At 37.3% G+C, this 23,840-nt stretch overlaps 1 protein-coding gene across 7 annotated transcripts in view; it reads left to right on the top strand.

Moving 5' to 3' along the window:
• Nucleotides 1-23,840, top strand: part of UTRN (utrophin) — a 353,724-nt gene that overhangs the window by 297,105 nt on the left and 32,779 nt on the right. For all 7 annotated transcript variants that reach the window (XM_087939884.1, XM_087939867.1, XM_087939871.1 and 4 more), the window contains exons 62-66: nt 4,030-4,231; nt 7,520-7,605; nt 11,949-12,106; nt 13,588-13,754; nt 17,551-17,662. In XM_087939884.1, coding sequence (XP_087796010.1) covers nt 4,030-4,231; nt 7,520-7,605; nt 11,949-12,106; nt 13,588-13,754; nt 17,551-17,662 — 725 coding nt within the window. The remainder of the gene's footprint in view (nt 1-4,029; nt 4,232-7,519; nt 7,606-11,948; nt 12,107-13,587; nt 13,755-17,550; nt 17,663-23,840) is intronic.

Genomic DNA, 23,840 nt, shown 5'->3' with positions numbered 1-23,840 from the left:
TGCTTAGCAACAGTCAAATCTTCTGCTTTTCTTCTATCATGGATTATACTGACAATTTATGTTCACAAAGGCAAATTAGGTTTCCAAAAGCTATCAACTTGGTATTTATAAAGATAGCTGAAACTGCAATAGTATATTCGTTTCTGTATTGCATAGTGTAAATGCAGTCATAGGGATAATTAAATGTAAATCCACTACACAAATCCTCCCATAATATATAGTTCAGTAAAGTAAACAAAAGGGATAAGACAATTTTATTGTCATTTACCTGTATGCACAATGGCAGATATTAAAATGAAATGTGTATGCCCAGCTCTCAAAATAAGAAACATCCTTTGAAATATATAAAAAGCATACGGATGAATGGATGGAAGGATGGATGGATAGACAGACAAGTCAGTTAGTTAGCTTGGTCTAGTGATTAAGGTACCAGGCTAGAAAACAGAAGACTATGAGTTCCAGTCCTGCCGTAGCCATGAAAGCTAGCTGGGTGACCCAAATCTGTCTTAGCCCAATTCATCTCACAGGGTTATTGTTATGGGGGAAATAGGGGGAGAAAGGCGTGTTGGATATGTCTGCCACCCTGAGTTATTTGTAAAAATAATAGTCAGGGTATAAGTAATAAATAAATAAATAAAAATACTGAAAAACCAATGTGTTCTGGGATTTCTGGTCTTTTAAACAAAACTTTTCTCTGATTGTTCAGTGAGACATTCTTTTGAGATATAAAATGGCACTAGAACTCGTTGAAACATCAAGTGTTTTGTCGACAGTAATGAAGGAAAGATAGTGGTGAGACACGTCTGGCATTGAGAACTAGGTTAATCACACTTTCATTTTTAGTTTCGTCTTCCCAGAAAAAAACAATGTAAGGTTTCTCTGTTCACAGATAAATTACTGGAAATCTCTTTAGCACTAAGAATGTGCAGAATGACTATAAATGACTGAGGTCAAAAATCTTGTTTGGCTGCCAGGCCTCACTGAATCCAAATCCAATTTTGTTCTTTTAAACTAATCTCTCTGAAGCAGAAATGCTAACAGGTGTTCTTTTTTCCTTTTTTTACTTTCCAACAGCTCTGACAATAAAACATTTTATAATCTCTGTGCAGAAATAAGCAGTCACTATATTAGTTATTAAGTGAATTGAATTCAACAGTAGACAGATCTTTAAACAACACTACCTTTACAGTTATTCTCGACATGGTTTTTAAGCTTGTTAGCTAACCTCTATTTGGGATAGGTAAAGCAAAACAAGTCTTGTATATTTTATTATCAGAAGGCACCAAAAATAAGTTGGAAAACTTAAGTTGGGGGCGATAATTTTTTAACATGTTAAATGTGGATGAACAACTCTGCAATGCTCCCATTTTAGGTGTCACCCAAACCAAACTGTCATGCATGTATAGTCTGTTGAAATGGGAAATAGTTACTATAATTTAAATCTGTAAGAGTGCCAGACTATATACAGGTAGCCTTCAATTTGCAACCACAGGGAGTTCAACATTTCCATTGCTGAGAAAAACAGTTGTTAAGTGAGTTGTGTCCCATTTTACAACTTTTTTTTTGTCATGGTTGCTAAGCAAATTACTGGAATTGTTAATTGAATCATGTGTTTGTTAAATGAATCTGGCTTTCCCCATGGTCTTTGTCGGAAGACAGGTGGGACGGTTATAAATGATGATTGCATGACCTCTGGACAGTGCAGCTGTCATAAATAAATGCCAGTTATCAAGCAGCCGAATTTTGATCTCAGGATTGTGAGGATGCTGCAATGGTTTTAAGTGTGAAAAACCTGTCATAAGTCACTTTTTTTCAGTGCCATTGTAACTTTAAATGATCTCTCCAAAATGGTTGTAAATTGAAGGCTACCTGTATAGTGATAACACTTTAAAGCAAAAAGAATTTTGGATTGAATCCCCTTTTAACAGAGGCTCGTCATCTGATGGTTAGAGGTGCCTGTTTTAGCATACCAATTGCAGAGTTCAGAGGCTTTGGGGTAGAAGTTATGAAGATGTCTGAAGAATGTTGGAATCTGTGTTGACAATAATATGCTTTAATAAAAATGAATAAAAAGTTACAGTGTTGGTCTATAATAGTTTGAATATGTGTAGTCCCAATACATTTGATGAGTACTAGGTTGGGAAAGGCTACTCTAGACTAATTTTTGTCTCACTGGTTAAAGATAACAAAGGTAGAAGGATTCGCAATATTTTTGTTATCTAATTTTCAGCACAAATAAATGATAATCCTCCTTGCTTATAACTTAAAACTCTCTAGAGCTGCAACACTTTTTGGAGTGTTACCTATAATTGGGAATTGTGGAAAAAGGACTGAAATTGCCTCCCAAGACTTCTGTAAAAGAAGAGAATGAGAATTGTGTGAGAGAAATACAAAATACATTGGTATTTTGTTTATTGCTAGTGCTCCATAAGAGATAGCAAATGTTTGCCAATGCTTTTCTGCCCTACTATTATAAAGAGCTTTTCTGTTTAATTTCATGTCAGTGATATGTAACGATTTATCACTCATCCTAGAACTGGCAAGCTGATCATATAAAAAGGTTTGAATGAAACTAAATATTAACATTCCAAATATCAGGTGAAAAGAATGCGAAGATAACACACTGCTTGCAATTTTTTTTAATCGTTTCTAGTAAAAGTTGTCTCTAAAGATTATGGAACCATTTGGCTTCCAGCTTAAATCCTTTTTATCCCCATGAAATGCCTGTCTCCATAATTTAAGACTACTTGGGGAAAAATTCATAAAGAGCTTTTTTTGTCTCTTATCTCATTGAACAGATGATAATTAGTTTCCCATAATCACTATTGTAACTACAGGTCCTTTTGAAATTAACACATATTGTTGTCATCAGCTGTAACAAAAATGGGAGCTTCCATAATGGATGAATGCCACTACATATGCGCAAAGCCCCATTTTCACATTTTTTTCAAGATCATTAAGGGATTTTAAATGATACATAATTTTGCATGCTCTGCTAAGCACTGTTGGATGCCAATATACAAAGCAATTGCTGAATCCTGCTTAGATATCTTTGAAATCAAGATGATTAATGCTTGTTTACATGTTGTAGCCAGAAGCCCTCACTGCCTTCCCAGTTTAGAATTCTTGGTAATAAATGGTGCTTCTTGTCAGAAACATTAAGTCTTGAACTTGGACAGAATATCGAGGGCTTTTCACCTGTCACAAAAGTTATCTTTTTAAGATATCACTATCCGCATTTTAAAGGTTTTAGCTGAGCTTTCATGTAGTTAAAAAGCCTGGAAGATGAAAGCATTTTGATCTCATGCCAAAAAGATCAACATTTTGATTCCATGCCACAAAGATATCAATCTTCTTTTGGAAGAATATCACTTTCAAACCTGTATGCTTAATTTTGATGAGTTCCCAGTAGAGGTGCCACTTGAAATAAAAATATTTTTTGTGTTTCTTAAAGCTTCTACATGTTTATAAATCTTGTTTATGCATGTTATATTATCATACACGAAAGTTCATTGATGCGTTGCTTCTTGAGAATTATAATTTAGGGTGCCTTCAAATGTTTAGCCCCCCTGTAATGTTATACGCACACATAATATTGTGAAGTATCTGGAAAAGCAATAAATAGATAAAAGGAAGACAACATATATGACTGAAATTGTGCTGAATAGGGATCTGAATGACACAGCATCCTAGCTGAGGTATTTCTCATAGCAGTAAACAAAATTTCAAACTAGATTAAATGCTAACTGATTTCTCCATCTACATCTATAAAGCAGATGGCTTTGGACTGTTAAATGCAGACTGCTTATGCTAACTGATTTCTCCATCTACATCTATAAAGCAGTTGGCTTTGGACTGTTAAATGCAGACTGCTTATACAAACACTTTTATTTAACATCATGAGTTGGAAGATAACTGAGAAAATGCTTTTCGAGGTGTAATATTGCTTTGCTTTAGGACTTAGAGAACTCATATACTTGTGATAAAAGAAATATCTTTTAGTTGACATATACGTATATGTATTTCCAGTGGACCTCTTGGACTTACACTCAACGAACGAAGCTTTTAAACAGCACAAATTGATTCAGAATGATCAGCTCCTTTGCGTTCAGGATATCATCGGATGCCTCAGTACGATTTACAGTGGAATGGAAGACAAGCATGAAGATCTTGTAAACATTCCACTCTGCGTAGATATGTGTCTCAACTGGCTGCTCAATGTTTATGATAGGTAAGTGTGAGATATTCAGGAAAATCTTGTAAGTGCAGCAGTTTCCTTTTACGGTTATATGTGCGAAAGATGAAACGAATCCACATATTTGTAATGCTTTTTTTTTAATGCCAATAAAAACTCAAATGTGTTTACTAACTTCTGCTTGATAGATGCCCTTGATTACTATTTTCAGAAGGCTAAATACCTCAAATGAAAGCAGATCTAAAGATTGTTAGGTGCCTAGTTTTATGGGAGGAAGGGACCATTGAGATTTGAACGCAATTACAGAATTCAACAGGTCCTTGATATTTTGCTTCATGTGGAACCTTGCCTAGCCTTTTCATAACTGACCGTTATTTTCCACTTTATACAGTATGTGTTCAAGCCAAAGCCAACTCTTTTCCTGTAAAATCCCCCAACAGTAAAATGATTGTTCATAACTTTATCTTAACGTTTTCACAAATGGGCTTGGTTTGTTTCTAATTCATCACTTAACATGCTCATGGTTTATATCATTGATGTACACCATTTTTAAATAATTACCCACCTACAGGTGCCATCTGCTTCTCTCATGCTCTTCATCTGGAATTTAATTAGCATCTGTAAGACATGCTCACTGATGTTTATGGTCTTTGTAAGACATTAAGTGAAAACAATTGACAGCAACACCTATTGTCTTTTGTATTTCTGTCACATTAAGAATTATTTATTTCTCACATTAAGTCAGTAGAGAGAACAAAAGTGAAATTTAATATCACTGAATATTATTTTTCAAAGATTCATATATTTTAGAATCCATTAATATTTGCTCTGTAAAAATGCTCCAGCTTTAAACATAAGCCTATAAACATTTGCATTGCAAATGTGGTTTAAGTATGTAACACTGAAAACACAGTAATGTACTGGAACGAAAGACTAGCGTGAGAAATTAGAATGTTTACTGCTGGTTTTCTTGTGGAAGAATTTCCAGCAGTGCCAGACGTGAAGGACTTTCTGAATGAGGTGAATTGTTTCATAGAGAGTTTAAAAACTGGTTGCCTGTAAATGGTATAAATGAATGACCTTGGGAGACAAAATGAACTGCAAACTAGGCAACCATCACACAAAAGGTATATATGTTGTTCTTGCCTGAACTACTTTGAAGGGCTGAGAATGCCTGAAAGAGCATAGATAGAGGCTGTGGCAGGATTCAGGTTTTTTTTACTACTGATTCGGTGGGTGTGGCTTGGTGGGCATAGCAGGAGAAGGATACTGTAAAATCTCCATTCCCTCCCCACCCCACTAACCTGCTTTCCAGCTGTTCTCCTGTGCAGGGTAACAAAAGAAGACCCAGCTGATCAGCTGGGACTCGGGAGGCAGAGAATAGATGGGGGCAGGCCAGTCGGAGGTGGTATTTGCCAGTTCTTTGAACTATTCAAAATCTCCCCTCCCTGTTCTCCGGAACTGGTCAGAACCTGCTGAATACCACCTCTGTATAGAGGACATTAGCAACCTATTTTACAAATGTGTCTCCATTTCAAGGACAATCTTTAAATAACTTCAGAAACAGATTATTTTATTAAAAAATATTTCTTGCATTGACTGTGAGTTTGTACAAGGTTCATATGATAAGCACAGTTAGAAAATCCAAGCTGACACACAAAACATGGCACTTTCCATAGATCATTGAGCAGTGAAAGTTTGGTCTGGAATTCATGTGAATTTGTCAGTAGCAAGTTAGAGGTTTAGTTAGCCAGACACCATCAGATCTAGACAAAGGATTGTAGGAGGTTCAACAAGATGAAGAGTCAATGCATGCAGTTGAGATGTCACAGAAAGACATATATGTGTATCATCTTTCTCAATTTAGCTGGCATTGATCAGAGCTCATTGCAGAACTAGACTACTTAAGATTAATACTTAAGTAGAACATTAATACTGAAGAAGTTGTTTCTTCTCTCTTCCTACTGGCTCTTAATAAATATTGCCATAAACAATGGATTGAGCTTTCAGATTGTATCTTTGTACTGAATCTTGTTATCTCAATGGCTATCAACATTCTTATATAGAAGCTCAGTAATGAAAAAAGAGAAAACACACAACAGAAGCTTTGTCAATACCCAGAAATGGGTAGATCTGGGTCAATACTTGAAGATATTAGCTCAGAGAAATCCCAAGGCAACCCACGGTCATAGTAACCAGGCTGAAGCACACAATCACAGTCAAAAACAATTATAAGCAGCTCAGGATTAGCTGACAGCTGCTGGCAAAGACAGCTGAAAGACTGAAAGACATCCAGACTCGGGCTTAAATATTGTAATATTGAGTTGAGTATTTCCTTTGAGTCCAGGTATTGGAGTCTTTAAACAAATGTAATTCTGCAAAATGTCTGTCTCAGTTTTCTTTCACCTGTGCTTGTCTGCCATTTCTATGGCCCAGTTTCAAATGGCTCATGGCCTGGTAGTAATCCAGGGCCTGGGGGTTGAGCATTCCTAAAGTGATCTAGTGTTTTTGGCAGTATTTTTAGAAGTGGCTTGTTATTTAGCCTTCTTCCTATGGCTAAAAGGCAATAACTGCCCCAAGGAAGGCAAAACTAGAACTTCCAGTCTTTTGGTTTATAGCCTTATGCCTTAACTAGAAAGATCCAAGGACTTGTCAAGGTCATTGTCAAGAGTCAAGACTGACTCAAAGGCAAAAAAAAAAAAGTGGGGGAGGGTAGAGAGAAGAGACTGGAGAACTGTCCAGAAAAAAAAGACAATGCCTAGCAAGTCTTTCTGATTAACTTTCTCATTTGCAGAAGCACTGCTTGACCCATTTAAAGCCACACCTGGATGCTCTTCTTTCACTGGATTTGTTGCCAATGATGGTTTTGTAAATACCAGACTGCATAAGATTGAAGTCATACTGCTAGATGAAATCAGTACTGTGCATTTTCTAATTGGCATATATATACACCCAACATTTTTGCTCTAATGTACATACATATCAAAGTTTTTAAAGCTCAGGCTAGTCAAAACATGCTCTGAGAAATATTAATGTACCTGTTGATACTATAATTTGCATTCACTTGTCATTATTTCCTGCAATGCAGGGTGTCACATTACTAGGACATGCTGTGATGCTGTATGCTTCAACTACAACGCGTTATAATTAATGTGTTTAAGCTGAATGTAAATATTTAGAGTTTGCACTGAACATTTGTGAAAGAGACTCATTGATATGATTAGTAGCTAATGTCTAGAAATTGAAGTACACCAGGTGTTTTTCAGTGTTTGAATTAAATTATACCACCTCCTGCCAACTATTTTAATGCTGTTTCTATAACAGTGCCCGGACTGGAAAAATCAGAGTGCAATCCCTGAAGATTGGCTTGATATCTCTTTCTAAGGGTCTCTTGGAAGAAAAATACAGATGTGAGTATGCTTTAAATATAATTCTGGAAAATCCATAATTTTGCCAAGGTTTGGCAAGAGATGAAGTAGAGTTGTTTGGAACAAGTGCATTTCTCTCTCCTTTCTGTCTGTCTATCCAACCCATAGTCATGCTTGTGTGCACACACATACACACTTGTCACAGAATATTACTAAACTGATAAATTTACATCTCCTTTTGATTCTATATTTGAAGTAAGGCAATATTCCAACTTCAGTTTCAATGAAGTCCACATTCCAATAAAATGTTCCATCAAAATGTAGAATCATTAGTAATTAATTAATTAAATTTATTGGCCACCTATCTTGACCATGGGGTAGCTCCAAGTGGCTTACACTACATTCTTCAGAATTTCTTTCACAGATAGTCTATATTCTGCCTCAGAAACCAGTGTGCACCAATACCAGACATTCTGGTAATGTTAAACAAAACTGATCAGAGAGCAGTTTCATTTAGTATCATATGTATTTGCAGCAATTCCTCTGTATAGTATAGAACTACCCAGTGGGATAGTAGCTAATACCCAGTGAGGCAGTTTGGTTCAATCAGTATAAATGGATGTTTTGTAACAAAACATAACTTCTATGGCAGCCATTTTATAAATAGGTAAGTCTCCTATGGGAAGCATTTTTAATGCCCCATCATGCCTTCACATAATTCTAAATATATAGTCAGCTCAAAAGGTCTAGCTCTAGTGTAGACTTTCTATATTTCCCCCTTCTGCACGCACACAGATACCTATTAGCTATTTCTATTACTTCTCTCACTGGTTGATTATCCAGGAATACACTGCTATATGAGAAGAATGAATACAACTGCCTGCTGTTCTGCAGCACATGATAAGATTGACTTTTTTCTTCTTATAGAATTAAGAAAAATACAGTTTGGGCAAAATTTCTAATTTTATATATAAGTCATCTGTTAACAAATTTCATGAATTAAAAAAAAATGCCTTTTGAGTAAACATTTGAGCACCAAAAAAATCAAAGGAAATTAAGTTACCAGAAAACAGAGGGGGATTTCTATTTTTTAGAATATTTATAAACTGCCATTTCTCTTTACCTAACCAACTGGTCCTATAAAGTAAAGCAAATAAAACGATTGAATTAGTAATGACCCATCTCATCGCAATGGATTATATGTTCTGTTTTACAAAGGAGATTTGATGTTTACTGTTCATAGTAGCATTGGCCTTTTATATTGTATTAAGCTAAATTTCTATTGTAATACAATTAGTAAATAATAGATGCTAACAGTGGGCATTCTGTGTAATTCAGATTTGCAGAATAAAATAAAATGACATAACATCGTTTTTGTTTCTTTGCTAGCAAATGATCCTTTGTGCCATATTTGTTTAATAAGAAAGGAGTTCTTTTAAGCCCTGTTTTGATGTCCCAGTCCTCTTTTCTTGAGGAAAAGAGATGTGCACAAATTCCATTAATTAATTAATTAATTAGGGAGTTCCTTGGCTTTTTTGCCCAGGCCTGGAGGAAGGGTGTTTTTGGGTCCCTTGTTAATATTATTATTGTCCATTCATCCAAGCACTTACGTTTTTAACTATGTTTTAAAGTTTTTGTGCTTTAAATATTGAAAGCCGCTCAAGGTCTTTTCAGAGTTGGTTAGCTCTGAAAATCTACTCAATCTATCAAAATAAAGGATAAAATAATCCAACTTGCTTACATTGAAAATTATTGGATCTGAAATCAAATAGCCATGGTAGCACAGTGGTTAGAATGCAGTATTGCAGGCTAATTCTGCTGACTCCTGATGGCCAGCAGTTTGGCAATTCAGTTCACACTGGCTAAAGGTTGACTCAGCCTTCCATCCTTCTGAGGTGGGTAAAATCAGGACCCAGATTGTTGGGGCAATATGCTGACTCTAAACTGCTTAGAGAGGGGCTGTAAAGCACTGTGAAGTGGTATCTAAGTGCTATTGCTATATATCTTCCACTCTTGGGAAAGTAACTATTTAGAGCAGGGCTCTTTTGGTGGACACACTAGAATTTGTAAAACATGTGGGTGTTCTTGCAAAATAGTTTATAATCAGATAAAGTACCACTTTACATGATGTACATGCCATCTTGTTGATATCTTCCTCTGCATGTCATCTAAATGAGCCTGCTTATCTTTATTATGGGCAAATGAATGTGCTTCCAAACAAACAAAATACATTCAGTGCTCAGCTAGAACCATTTGTTTTTATCAGTCTCAGAAGTAAAAAAAAATGGTTGGAAACATGCAAGCTTTTTTTTAAATTAAAATACTTTTTTTTAAAAAAAAATCTCATATGATATGAGTGAGGAACAATCCTCAGGATCACTGGAATCTCCAGACATTATTTTGGAATCCTCAAGTTTAAAGAAATGTTTACTGTGACAAAAGTACAGTTTAATTTTGGATAAAAATATTACTGAATCAAAATACAAATAAATGAAAAAAGAACAGTTGGTTACTGGCTAATGAAACAACAGATTCTTGGAATACATTATAAATAAACTTAAACTCTTTTAGCTCCAAATATAATATGTAAATATTATGTCGCTTATCAGTGGAACTCAGAGCCATAAATATCATACAATAAGGAATGTTCATTTCGTAAATTATTTGAAAAACTTATGAAAAGTTATATGCCACATATTGGGAACACGAATTTACAGAAATAGCTCTACCTCGGGATTGATAAAAGATGATTGATGTGAGAATACTTCATGATTGTTTAATTCAAGCTTATCTGCTCATAAATATATCTTAAGCATGCAGTATAAATGATTAAGTAAATATTAGACTAGGAAGAATGTGTTGAAGTCATTTCAGATAAGTGAAATGGAAAAGTCTGTCACATTCTTCTCTCTTCCATGTGGTATTTAAGTAGATCTGCTAAAGCAACAGCGTACAAATCTTGATAGAGAAACATGCTAGGTATTTTATTGTTTGAATGTAATCGTAACTTTGTAATTTTTTTTATATGATTAGCTTTTATTTTAACCCATAACAGAATGGTGTTTTAATAAAACTTTCAATTTGGAGAGTGATTTTAAAAACAAATACTTTGTGCTTAAGACCCCAGAAAGAGACTTAGGTTCCCAGAGTGAATGGTATAATGTAATTGGTGCTGTACTTCAAAAACTCTTCAATATGTTGAAGAACTGTTAAGCCACGGGTGTCCAACTTTTTGCTTTCCTGGGCCACATTGAGTGAAGATGAATTGTCTTGGGCCACATATAAAATACAGGTCCTCAACTTACAGTAGTTCATTTAGTGACTATTCAAAGTTACAATGGCACTGAAAAAAGTGAATTATGACCATTTTTCACAGTTACGATCTTTGTAGCACCCCAGGATCATGTGATCAAAATTCATATGTTTGGCCAACTGGTTCATACTTATGACTGTTGTAGGGTCCCAGGGTCACGTGATCTCCTTTTGCAGTCTTCTGACAAGAGAAGTCAATGGGGGAGCCAGGTTCACTTAACAACCATGTTGCTAACTTATCAGCTGCAGATCAGATTCTCTTAACAACTGTGGCAAGAAATGTCATAAAATGGGGCAAAACTCACTTAACAAATATCTCACTTAACACTAAAATTTTTGCAAGTTGAGGATTATCTGTATATAATACAGTTAAGATATATAAATGCTATAATGATGTTAAAAGTTTAGAATCTTGTGTAAAGAGTACGCATTACTAGCTGTCCAGGGCCAAATGTGGCCCATGGGCCACGGGTTGGATAGTTCTGTGTTAAGCTAAAAGTTTATATAAAACAGAAGTACAAAAAAGGGAATTTTTTAAAAATACAGTTATTTACATTTTCAAGAGAATAAAATTTTTAACTTGACTCTGATAACAAACAATATTTATGATTGCTATGAAACTTATTTTCTCCCCAGTTTTGGTGGACAATGGGTCTTTATTCCTCACTTCCTTTCCCATGCACTATTTGTAAGAAACAGCAAAAATATATGACAGCACCTTCTTTAATAGCCAACATATCACTGTGGAATGCAGAGAGTATTAGTTAAAGGGCAAAATGAAGCCAAAATCGCCCTAAATCACTTCTTCCTCATTCTGTTCAATTTAGATGGATTTTTCTGTGATTTTTCTTTATTAACAAATAAGAAGTGGTAGAGAATGGCAGACATGAAAGCGCTGCCTGAAATACAAATTTACAGGAATTGTAAGGAAAACATTTTGCATTTCTATGCTGTGCACTAAGGAAGAGATGCTTAGAGTAATTCACAGGTAAAATTGGAAGAAATGAGAAATTCTCAATCTTTCTCAAACAAGTGTCCTTTTTACTCCTGCCCCTTCCCTTTTTGCCCTGAAGATCTCTTTAGAGAAGTGGCCGGACCAACCGAAATGTGTGACCAGAGGCAGCTTGGCTTGTTATTGCACGATGCTATCCAAATCCCACGACAGCTTGGGGAAGTAGCCGCTTTTGGAGGCAGTAATATTGAGCCCAGTGTCCGCAGCTGTTTCCAGCAGGTAATTGTGTTTGTTTCTATTTCTGAATGCTCTAAAAATGGTATGTTCAGATGTTAGTTGGGTTCAGTGGGAGTGTTCTGGCCAAGACTTCCTGAGACCATAATTAAGCACACTCTTAGTGAAAATAACTCTTGTTTTATTTCAGCACTGGGAATTAATGCTCATTTCCAGCCTGTAATGAGTCCCAAACAGTCCCTCGAGATAAGCACCCATCTTTATCTCCTTTGAATTGCTGCCAACAACTAAAGTGCCAAATTAACTGGAAAAAAAAAACCAACCGAAGTACAAAGTGCACACAGAGCTTCAAGGTTTAATCCAAACACAGCGAATGACTTTGCTTCCTGGAAAGGAGCCTTGCACCTCCTTTATACCTTAGGGGACGGGCAATCACCTCCAAGCCTTATTCCCAAGTTGCCCCTTTTGTCTCAGCTGCTCTTGCCTTCTAGCAGCTCTGCACATATGCACACTGGGAACAGGCTCCCCTTGTTCCTCTTCCTCGCTGCTGCCAGGCTCCAGAGGGTCTGGAGTCAGCACACAACTCCCAGATGATCCTGGCCCCCTCTCTGCATTGGATGCAGGACCCTCGTCCGAGTCCTCCCCAGACTCCCGGACTGGTCCCCATTCTTCCCAACTGTCTGATTCCACTGTCGTCTGCACAGGTTGCCGACAAACCACAACAGGGAGTCTCTTACAGACCTTCTGAAGATTTGAAACTCACTTCTAGAGGGACATAACAGAATAGCAAATTAACAGAGTTGGAAGGGACCTTGGAAGTCTTCTAGTCTAACCCCCTGCTCTGGCAGGAAACCCTAGACATTGGAGGCAAGGTTTATACACCCATTACTGCCATCCTTTCCTTTAATCATTTGAAGTGCCTGGAATGGGCTTTTAGTCTCATAAGTTTGTAGCACTGATTGGAAAGGCTTATACAGAGAGTTCTCGACTTACGAACACAGTTGGGGCCAGAATTTCCATAGCTAAGTAAGGAAGTTAAGTGATTCACACCTGATTTTATGACCTTTTTTTGCCATGGTTAAGTGAATCCCACAGTTAAGCAAATCTGGGTTTATTGCCTTTGCATGTCAAAAACTGGCTTGGAAGGTTGCCAGTGGTGATCAAAGGACTCCAAGGATGCTGCAATCATAAGTACATGCCGGTTGCAAGTGCCCAAATTTTGATCATCTGACCATGGGGATAGTGCAGTGGTCATAAGTGCGAAGATTGGTCATAGGTCACTTTTTTCAGTACCGTTATAACTTCAGACAGTCACTAAAAGGAATGATTGTAAATCAACTACCTGTACAAGGGGCGCTCCTATTACAGCGGAAGTAATTGTCTTTTCTTTTTTGACTGAATGTTGGTGGGGTGAGTATTGTTCCCTTGAAGATTAAACTTGGAATACAATTTTTTTAAAGAAAATAGACTGAACAGGAAGCTTTAATATGAATTAAATTATTTTTAATCTCATTCTCATTTATCAGCATAATAATAAGCCAGAAATTGATGTAAAGCAGTTCATAGACTGGATGCGCCTGGAGCCACAATCTATGGTATGGTTGCCAGTTCTACACAGAGTAGCAGCTTCAGAAACAGCAAAACATCAGGCCAAGTGCAACATCTGTAAAGAATGTCCAATTGTTGGCTTTAGGTAAGCGAAATCAAAAGCCTTTTATGAATTGCATCAGTAATGTAACTGACTTATATTCCAGCTTCATTGTACATGCTATGCTAGTAACTCATTACCTGGTATATTTTAAGTTAGAGACTCATAAAAAGTGAAGGGGAAGGGGCCCTTAAGAGGTCTTCTAATCAGTACAGTCTGCACTACAACTTTTCTGTAGTGATGACCGTCTAGCCTCTGTCTGAAGATATGTAGCAAAGAAGAAGTTGGCCACCAAGTTGGGCACTTCTTTTAACCATTTGTCTTGTGGTTTGGGTTTTAGACCTTTTGTTATCTTGATAACTCACCGTCTTTTGGTTTGGGAAAAATAAACGTGAATCAATGTGTATGCTTAATTCAGTAAGTGGAAAATCCATTGGGCGGTATTGTTTCAGAAATTCATACTCATCAATTGAATGGATTGTCACCTGCTTCTGGATTAAAACAATTTACCAGGTTTTTGAAACTAAACTATAAAGTATTTTACTATAGAAAACTTTACAGTACAGTAAATTATTAAATGTAGAAAACGTTTGAGAAGATTATGTAGATTAACGTCTATAGATAATATGGATTAGAATGTAAATAGGGTCGAAGCCAGTCTCATGAAGCTGCTTTACAAGCAGCACTGTACCCTTATGTGGGCTTATTATCACAATGATGCAGTATTTGCATTATGCTGGGGAAATTGCAACTCAGTAACACAGACCTTGTGATAGTTTTGTTCTTATGTATAAGATTTTTGTGCTCAAATATTTATGGTGTTAGTTCAGTAACTGAATCTGAATTCATTACAAGTGTTATTACCAATGTTCCCAAATTGTATGGAAATTCCTAACAAAAATGTTTTAACAGTAGCAGGTTTGCAGAGCTGCCTGTTCGAAGGAAGGTTTCTTCTCCATGAAAGAAAGCAAAGGGAGGCAGCAGATAGTAGCAGTTCAGAATGGTCTCCCCGTATGAATGGTCACACATGCTGTGCCCTCTTCCATAGGTATAGGTTTAATTATATCAGATGGAGAGCTCTCTAAGTGGCTATCGTATTATTTATTAGTCTAGCATTTCCTTCCTTCCTTCCTTCCTTCCTTCCTTCCTTCCTTCCTTCCTTCCTTCCTTCCTTCCTTCCTTCCTTCCTTCCTTCCTTCCTTCCTTTCTTCCTTCCTTGGCATATTTGTGTTTCTTATTTCAATACTATAAATTCCTGCCTTCTTAACTCATATATGATTTATATGAGTCCCATAGTCTCATCTCCATTGTACAGACACTTATTCTGTCCATGATCCTTGAACCTATCTTACTGTGGAATATATTCTCCTTTGAACTGAACTTTACTCCTAGTCATTCCACAGATAAATCCATGGATTTTGGGAGGGAGGGAGGGAGGGAGGGAGGGAGGAAGGAAGGAAGGAAGGAAGGAAAGAAAGAAAGAAAGAAAGAAAAATTGATGATGCTTCTTGCCATCTTCCCATAAGGAAATTCAGTAGGGAAGCTGACAGTGTATTGGAAATCAATCTTGTTCCTGCTGCCTTTTTGCCCACGTGTGGTCATTCTATTTTCTGTTTAGGTAATGAAATATCACTGAAACTATGACCCACCAGGGCACAGGTTGTCTAGTCTCCATGCTAATAACCACTTCAGAGAGACACCTTTTATCACTAACAAGGGAAAGATTGCAAGATTAAATCCTCTCTGTCCATCTTTGGTAGTCTCATCACTGTTTGATACCTTTGCAGCTTCTATTTAGCTTTAGGGATGTGTGTTAGATGTATTTACTTAGTATAAATGATAAAAATGGATATAAAATAAAGAAAATGAATGATTACAGAGCAAAGGCAGAAAAAGAAGTCAGTGTGGCTATTGCATCTAATCATAAAAATAAATCACATTATTTAAATAAATTATATTATTTAAATCAGATTTCATGTCATACTGGAGTAGCTATAGCTGGTTCAGCATTTCTCAGCCTAATCCCCTAGAATATCTCCATACAATATATTCAAAAGTCATAGTCAAGCCTACAAACATTGGCGTTACGACTAAGGTACATCAATGTCAGCAATCATTCAGATGTTGTTTGGAGTTTCTAAAAGTTTTTTGCACGAAATAATATAAGCTTGCTGTCTGCTAAAAATAATCATGAATTCTGAAATCCCCACATTTCTAAATGGGACAGTAGTAAAAAGAAAACTAGGTCATTATCTTCTCTATGTCGCTTGGCCACACCATTAGCCCCTGACTATTACAAACCCCAGTTAGCAATAGCAATAGCACTTAGACATACAACCTTTTCTCAGCGGTTTACAGAGTCAGCATATTGCCCCCAAGAATCTGGGTCCTCATTTTACTGACCTCAGAGGGCTGAAGGGCTGAGTCAACCTTGAGCCAGTCAGGATTGAACTCCTGGCAGTGGGTAGAATCAGCCTGCAATACTGCATTCTAACCACTGTGCCACCACAGCTTATTTCAGCATATTTTCCTGATTCTAAAACATTTAAAATTCAGCTTATGCTGTTATAATACATCTAATGCTGGTTGCTATTTACCTATCGTCTCTTCACAGAATATATTTAAAAATGGATTCGTTTTCTCCTTTATTGAAACTCAGATTTATTCATTTAGATGTAAAATAATTTGCCATCTGGCATTGACAAAAGGGAGCCCAGTAATCTTATCATATATTTCTGTTGATTTTGTCATTAAGTGTTTATGACAGCCTAACAGAAATTGCCTATTTTGTAGTTAAATCTTCCACTAAGCCAGTGCTGGAAATTTAAGTAAAACACAATATTTTTGTTAGCTGCTAATCAAAAATGCCTTTTATCAGTCTGAAATGTCCTAGGAAACAGCCTTGACACCCATGGGATGAACATTCTCAACTTAACTTATTTTGTCACAGAGCAAAGTGGCCTGGCCTGGCGTAAAATCGAAATATTTTAAACACCTGGACAGAATAATTAAAGGTTGCTCCTTCCTTTTTTCAAACTCCTTCTTTTGAATTGCCATCAAAATAATTGAATAAATAATGTAAAAACTAGCTGTGAACACGAGTACACAATACAAAGAAGACCATGATATAAGTTATAATTTTTTAAAAAAATCTTAAGTTTCGTCGGGTTACTTCTTTGATTGCTTCTAGTGACAATCACCATTTTGAAATAGTGATCCTTTTTAATTATACTGAATCATCAATCTCTTCCTTCAGGAATGCATTTATATAAAAATATGCTGCATTCTTCTGCAATGGTTTCTCTTCACCCCCACTGTGTGTGAGAAAATAGTCCAACTATTGAAAACCTGTGATAGATATTGATTTTCATACCAATTATAATTGTGTAATAAAAGCCATGGCATACTATGGCATGGATATGCAATCTTTCTCGTGCCAATCAGTAAATAATTAAAAATGGGCGTTACTAACTAGAATTTCTCCTTAGATTTCTTTAAAAAGTCATTTTTTTCTGGTTCTGGTTGTAGTTACATTCAATTTTATTTGATATTTCTAAGAACTAAACTAAACACAGAATTCATACAATTGGTAGATGAGTATAATTTTTAATGGAATAAATAGTAGATATGGATAGTTTGCACACAGTCTTTACTCAAATCATGAGATGGACAGCCCCCTAAATAGTGTTACAATCTATTCATCTATTTTAATTAAGTTGTGTTTTACACTTTGTATTTTAAAATTTTGAGTTACAAAATCTGTGGAGCTTGGCATTAAGTTTTTGATTCTTTCACAAAATTGAAGGTCTTCAATTTTTCTCCCCCCAAACTCCATTCACAGATATCGGAGCCTGAAACATTTCAATTATGATATTTGCCAGAGCTGTTTTTTCTCAGGTCGAACAGCAAAGGGTCATAAATTACACTACCCAATGGTGGAATACTGTATACCGGTGAGTATACAAATTTTCTTCATTGAATACTTTTAGTGTTTTCGCTAGTATAAATTTCTTCTGTTTAAAATTCATTCTATTTTTTACCAGGGTAACTTGTTTTATCTTGGATTAAACTTAATGTATTAAAGGGAGCTGTGGTTAGTATTACAACTGGTAAAACAAAGGTAGAGTTACATTTTTGAGAATGGACCAAGTTTGTTGTGGAGTAATATTGTTTACACTTTCTTACAAAACATTCTTTGTTTATCAGACATTAAGGATAACATTTTGGGTTTTTTTAAAATAAAAAATCTTATTTAAAAGAAAATTTGAACATAAACAACATAGACCACTCTGTCCTTAAATGGCTGGGTGGACTGGACATTTGAACTACTATTAGTCCATGTATTTGCCATATGCTAAATAAATGAATTGAACAAAAAATATATTCTTTTTCTACAATATATTCAACTTATTATTTTTATTATTACTTTTATTGTTGTTGCTATTTGTTGTTGTTATTATTATTATTGCCATTGATATATATATTTACACAATCAGTTTGAAAGATAGGAATTTGGAAAGAGTATGAATATTGACTGCTCTTAATATTTATTTTGGAATTCATGTTTATAAGTTTCTGGAATTCCCATGATGGCTATATAATCTGACACTTGTAGCTTTCTTTTGGGTTGGACCCAATGCATGGTCAACTGGCTGCAATTTATTTGATTTTCATTCCATTGCAATGTCTCATCAGTTCTAATGTCGAAGTAAAAATAAATACAGAATCAAAGAAGCATACAATCCAAAATTGGAAAAACGAAACCATATAGGAAAGAACAATAATAAAGAACAACAAGAGATGCAGTTAATATTACTGAAAGGGTCTTTGAAAAAGCTCCATTCTTTTTAGTAACTTCTAAAAACTGTAGCCTGCTCTCAGTGGGGAGCCCATTCCATCCAAGGTTGAACATCAAGAGAATTGAAATTCATTGCTGTGCCTGATGTGAAATCTGGCACACGGTGAATTTTTGAGTCTCTGTATGAACATAATTAATTCTTTCAGGATTTGAATGGATGGAGTGCAACTTCCAGGGGATGAAAGCAAATGCCTTTCTTTGTGCATCACTAATTGAAGTGTTGTCTTCACAGTAGTGCACAACAGCATGAATTACTATGGAACATTAGGAATATTTTTTATAGTTAGCATGAAGACTTGGTATAGTGATAGCTCATCTTTTAATCATCCTTTTCAAGATTTGTTTTCACTGTCCCACTGCTGAAATGCTGGCTTCAACATCAAAAATTAGATTATGGTAAAATTCAAGACACCACTAATTATATCCTCAGTGTGATGGTTATATCCACCCCATAATATGTATCTGTAATGTCAAAAAGGATTAGGCAGAGCAACCCTTGCATATTTACCTCCTATTCCTAACATGTTTCTAAAGGAAAGATGAGAAAATGATTTTGTATGCTGAGATTCTTCTGCCTTCCTCTAGGAATACTACGGTCTGTACCCCCTGCTTATCATTTTGATTCATCATATAAATTCATACGTTTTTTTGTTTAGAATGGCTTTTGTTGTTGCTCAACACTTTAGAATGATGTCAGCTTACTTTATTTATTTATTAATTCGATTTGTATGGCCAACCAATTTGGAAATGTAGTTCTGGGCAGCCAAGGACATACTAAAAAGATATAAAAACCATACAGGTTAGTCCTCATTTAGTGACTGCATTTGGTTGCAGCAAAATGATTGCTAAGTGAACCACATGAGGAAGGGAGGAAGAGAGAATGAGAGACTGCAAAGATCATTGGCTGTTGCCATGTCATTTAGATGAATGAATTGTATTCTCCTTTACAGGCTCTTTTGCCTGACCCATTTGTTGTCCTTTTCTTTTTTGCCCCGTCCCTGGGTGAACAAATTGCTTAAACAATCTATCTCTTCTGGTATATCTGAGCTACAATACATCCATAAAATGGGCTAACTGCAAGTTAACAAGCTCATTTCTGTGGCCTTAATTTATTGGTTAGAATCCTCTGGCAGGCTGGCAGTTGCTGCCTGAAATTGACCAGACTTTAATCAACAGACCAATCTTAACTGAAGGCTTTTATTGTGATAAATGCCTTCATTGGTCGGAATATATATATATATATATATATATATATATATATATATATATATATATATATATATATATGGATCTTTGGTTGTTCGGGTTTTCTCCCGCGTAAGATTCGAAGTATCTAGGCAACGTTTCGATGAAGTCTCATTCATCATCTTCAGGCTTCTGTCTCCGGCTCTGTGCTTCTCAGAGTAATGTGAGATTGCAGCTGCTTCCTCCTTTTAACTGCCAGTGGGGGTGGGACTTGATTGGGTGGGGACTTAGCTGTGTTCTGATTGGGTGGGGGTGTGTTCTCATTGGTAGGGGGTTTGGCTGTGTTCTGATTGGTTGGGGGGTTAGCCGTGTTCTGATTGGTTGGAGGCGTGTTCTGTTCAGGTGGGGGCTTGGTTGTGCTCAGGTTAGTCTTAGTTGCTGGGGGATTTGAGCTGGTGAGTTGTGATCTTGCTGTTTGGCTTCGAGTTCGTGGTCCTTCTGCATCTTCATAGTGGGTGTCGGTTTGCTTCATGTATGGCTCGGAGGGGTTTGAAGTGGGTAGTGATGCAGCTGCCGTGCAGCTTCTGGTCCATGGTCGTGTCTCATCTTCTGAGTGGGTGGGAGTCTGTTTTCTACATGGAAGTGTGGTGGTGGCATCTTGTGTGGCTCTCATGGGTGTGGGTCTGGTGTCCTTCTTCATGTTAGGTACTCGTCTGTTCATGAGGGCGGGTTTCCAAATGGCTGGAAGGCGGGAGGTGTCGTCTCGTTTGTTCATGCTGTGTGGGCGTTTTTCTATCTCTATGGCTTCTCTGATTATTCTGCTGTTGAAGTGTTCGGTTTTGGCGATAGTTCTGGTATTTTTAAAATCAATTTCATGTCCTGTGGCTTTGAGGTGTTGGACCAGGGAAGAGGTCGTTTCTTCTTTTTTGATTGAGTTCTTATGTTCTTCAATGCGTGCACTTATTTTTCTGTTAGTTTGTCCAATGTATGTGGTAGGGCAGGCAGTGCAGGGGATTTCATATACTCCTTGGTTTTCTAATTCGATTTTGTCTTTGGGGTTTCTTAGGATGGTGGATATTTTTCTGTTTGTGCAGAATGCTGTTTTGATGTTGTGTTTTTGGAGGATCTTGCTAATTTTGTCTGTAGTACCTTTTATATATGGGAGGAGGGCTTTGCCGTTTTCTTGTTCTCTGTCTTGGATTTTGGTTGGGGTTTCTTTTTGGATTAGGTGGGTAATCTTCTTTCTTTGGAATCCATTGGCTGCAAGTACGTTGGTGAGAGTGTGTAGTTCGGTTTTTTGGTGTTGTTCATCGGCTAAGCATTTTGTTCTGGAGATGAGTGTCTTGGCTACGGAATTGATCTGTGGTGGGTGGTGGTGTGAGAGTGCATGTAGATAGCGGTTAGTATGTGTTTTCTTCTGGTAGATGGTATGTCCTAGGGAGCCATTGGATCTTTTGTATACCAAGACATCTAGGAAGGGAAGTTGGTTGTTGTTGTTCACTGATGGGGGAGGCTTTTATTTTGGATTTGGTGGTTTTTTCTAGGTAGGTGGTGGGGTCTGTCTTTAGGGGTTTGTATGCGGGGTCTTGGAGTAGGTTGGTTAACTTGGTTTGGTAGTCAGATGTGTTCATAACCACTGTCGCATTGCCCTTGTCTGCTGGTAGAATTATTATGCTGGTGTCTTCTTTCAGGTTAAGTAGTGCAGTTTGTTCTTCTTTGGATAAGTTGCTTTTGGGTGGTTTGCTAGTGCAGAGGATGTTGGTGATTTCAAGTCTGATTTTGTTAGCATCATCAGGGTTGGTTTTGGTCAGGCTGGTTTCAACTCCACATATGATGGTTTCTGTGGGGATGTGTTTGGGAGCGACAGCAAAGTTGAATCCTTTTGAAAGGACCTTGGTTTCAGCTTCCAAAATAAAAGCCTCCCCCATCAGTGAAGAAATCCAGCAACGAATCATACCCAGAGAAAAATCATCCAGATGCCCCAAGCTTTATGGTCTCCCCAAAATACACAAAGAAGGAACCCCACTCAGACCAATAGTCAGCTCCATAGGCTCACCTCTACAAAACCTAGCCAAATTTCTCGCCAAACAACTACAACCTTATGCAGAATCCATCAACTCACATGTAAGAAACTCATTCCAATTCATCGAGATCATAAAGAAACAAAACTTACAACCTAGCGACCTACTAGTAAGCTTCGATGTCATATCCCTCTTCACCCAAGTGCCAATAAAAGAAGCCTTGACAGCCATCCAAAACAAATACAACCCCCCCAAGCACATCCTAGATCTAACCAACCACTGCCTATCCAATACATACTTCACCTACAATGGACAAAAATACAAACAAATAGAAGGAGCACCCATGGGATCACCCCTCTCACCTGTCATCGCAAACCTCTACATGGAACACTTTGAAACACAAGCTCTAGAAAAATACGACCACAAAACCAAACTCTGGCTCAGATACGTAGATGACACCTTCATAATCTGGCCACATGGGAAAGAAAAACTGAACAACTTCCTCACACACCTCAACAGCCTACACCCCAAAATACAATTCACCATGGAAACAGAAGCCAACAACCAACTTCCTTCCTAGATGTCTTGGTATACAAAAGATCCAATGGCTCCCTAGGACACACCATCTACCAGAAGAAAACACATACTAACCGCTATCTACATGCACTCTCACACCACCACCCAGCACAGATCAATTCCAGAGCCAAGACACTCATCTCCAGAACAAAATGCTTAGCCGATGAACAACACCAAAAACCGAACTACACACTCTCACCAACGTACTAACAGCCAATGGATTCCAAAGAAAGAAGATTACCCACCTAATCCAAAAAGAAACCCCAACCAAAATCCAAGACAGAGAACAAGAAAACGGCAAAGCCCTCCTCCCATATATAAAAGGCACTACAGACAAAATTAGCAAGATCCTCCAAAACACAACATCAAAACAGCATTCTGCACAAACAGAAAAATATCCACCATCCTAAGAAACCCCAAAGACAAAATCGAATTAGAAAACCAAGGAGTATATGAAATCCCTGCACTGCCTGCCCTACCACATACATTGGACAAACTAACAGAAGAATAAGTGCACGCATTGAAGAACATAAGAACTCAATCAAAAAAGAAGAAACGACCTCTTCCCTGGTCCAACACCTCAAAGCCACAGGACATGAAATTGATTTTAAAAATACCAGAACTATCGCCAAAACCGAACACTTCAACAGCAGAATAATCAGAGAAGCCATAGAGATAGAAAAACGCCCACACAGCATGAACAAACGAGACGACACCTCCCGCCTTCCAGCCATTTGGAAACCCGCCCTCATGAACAGACGAGTACCTAACATGAAGAAGGACACCAGACCCACACCCATGAGAGCCACACAAGATGCCACCACCACACTTCCATGTAGAAAACAGACTCCCACCCACTCAGAAGATGAGACACGACCATGGACCAGAAGCTGCACGGCAGCTGCATCACTACCCACTTCAAACCCCTCCGAGCCATACATGAAGCAAACCGACACCCACTATGAAGATGCAGAAGGACCACGAACTCGAAGCCAAACAGCAAGATCACAACTCACCAGCTCAAATCCCCAGCAACTAAGACTAACCTGAGCACAACCAAGCCCCCACCTGAACAGAACACGCCTCCAACCAATCAGAACACGGCTAACCCCCAACCAATCAGAACACAGCCAAACCCCTACCAATGAGAACACACCCCACCCAATCAGAACACAGCTAAGTCCCCACCCAATCAAGTCCCACCCCCACTGGCAGTTAAAAGGAGGAAGCAGCTGCAATCTCACATTACTCTGAGAAGCACAGAGCCGGAGACAGAAGCCTGAAGATGATGAATGAGACTTCATCGAAACGCTGCCTAGATACTTCGAATCTTACGCGGGAGAAAACCCGAACAACCAAAGATCCACATACAAATACCCGCGAGAACCTCAGAAAACAAATATATATATATGTATGTATGTATGTATGTATGTATGTATGTGTATATATATATATATATATATATATATATATATATATATGCTATACGTA

The sequence above is a fragment of the Pseudonaja textilis genome, chromosome 1 (genome assembly GCF_049901715.1).
Source record: "Pseudonaja textilis isolate UNSWEBS1 chromosome 1, rPseTex1.2, whole genome shotgun sequence".
Taxonomy (NCBI): Eukaryota; Metazoa; Chordata; class Lepidosauria; order Squamata; family Elapidae; genus Pseudonaja; species Pseudonaja textilis.
This window is presented reverse-complemented; position numbering and strand designations above follow the sequence as displayed.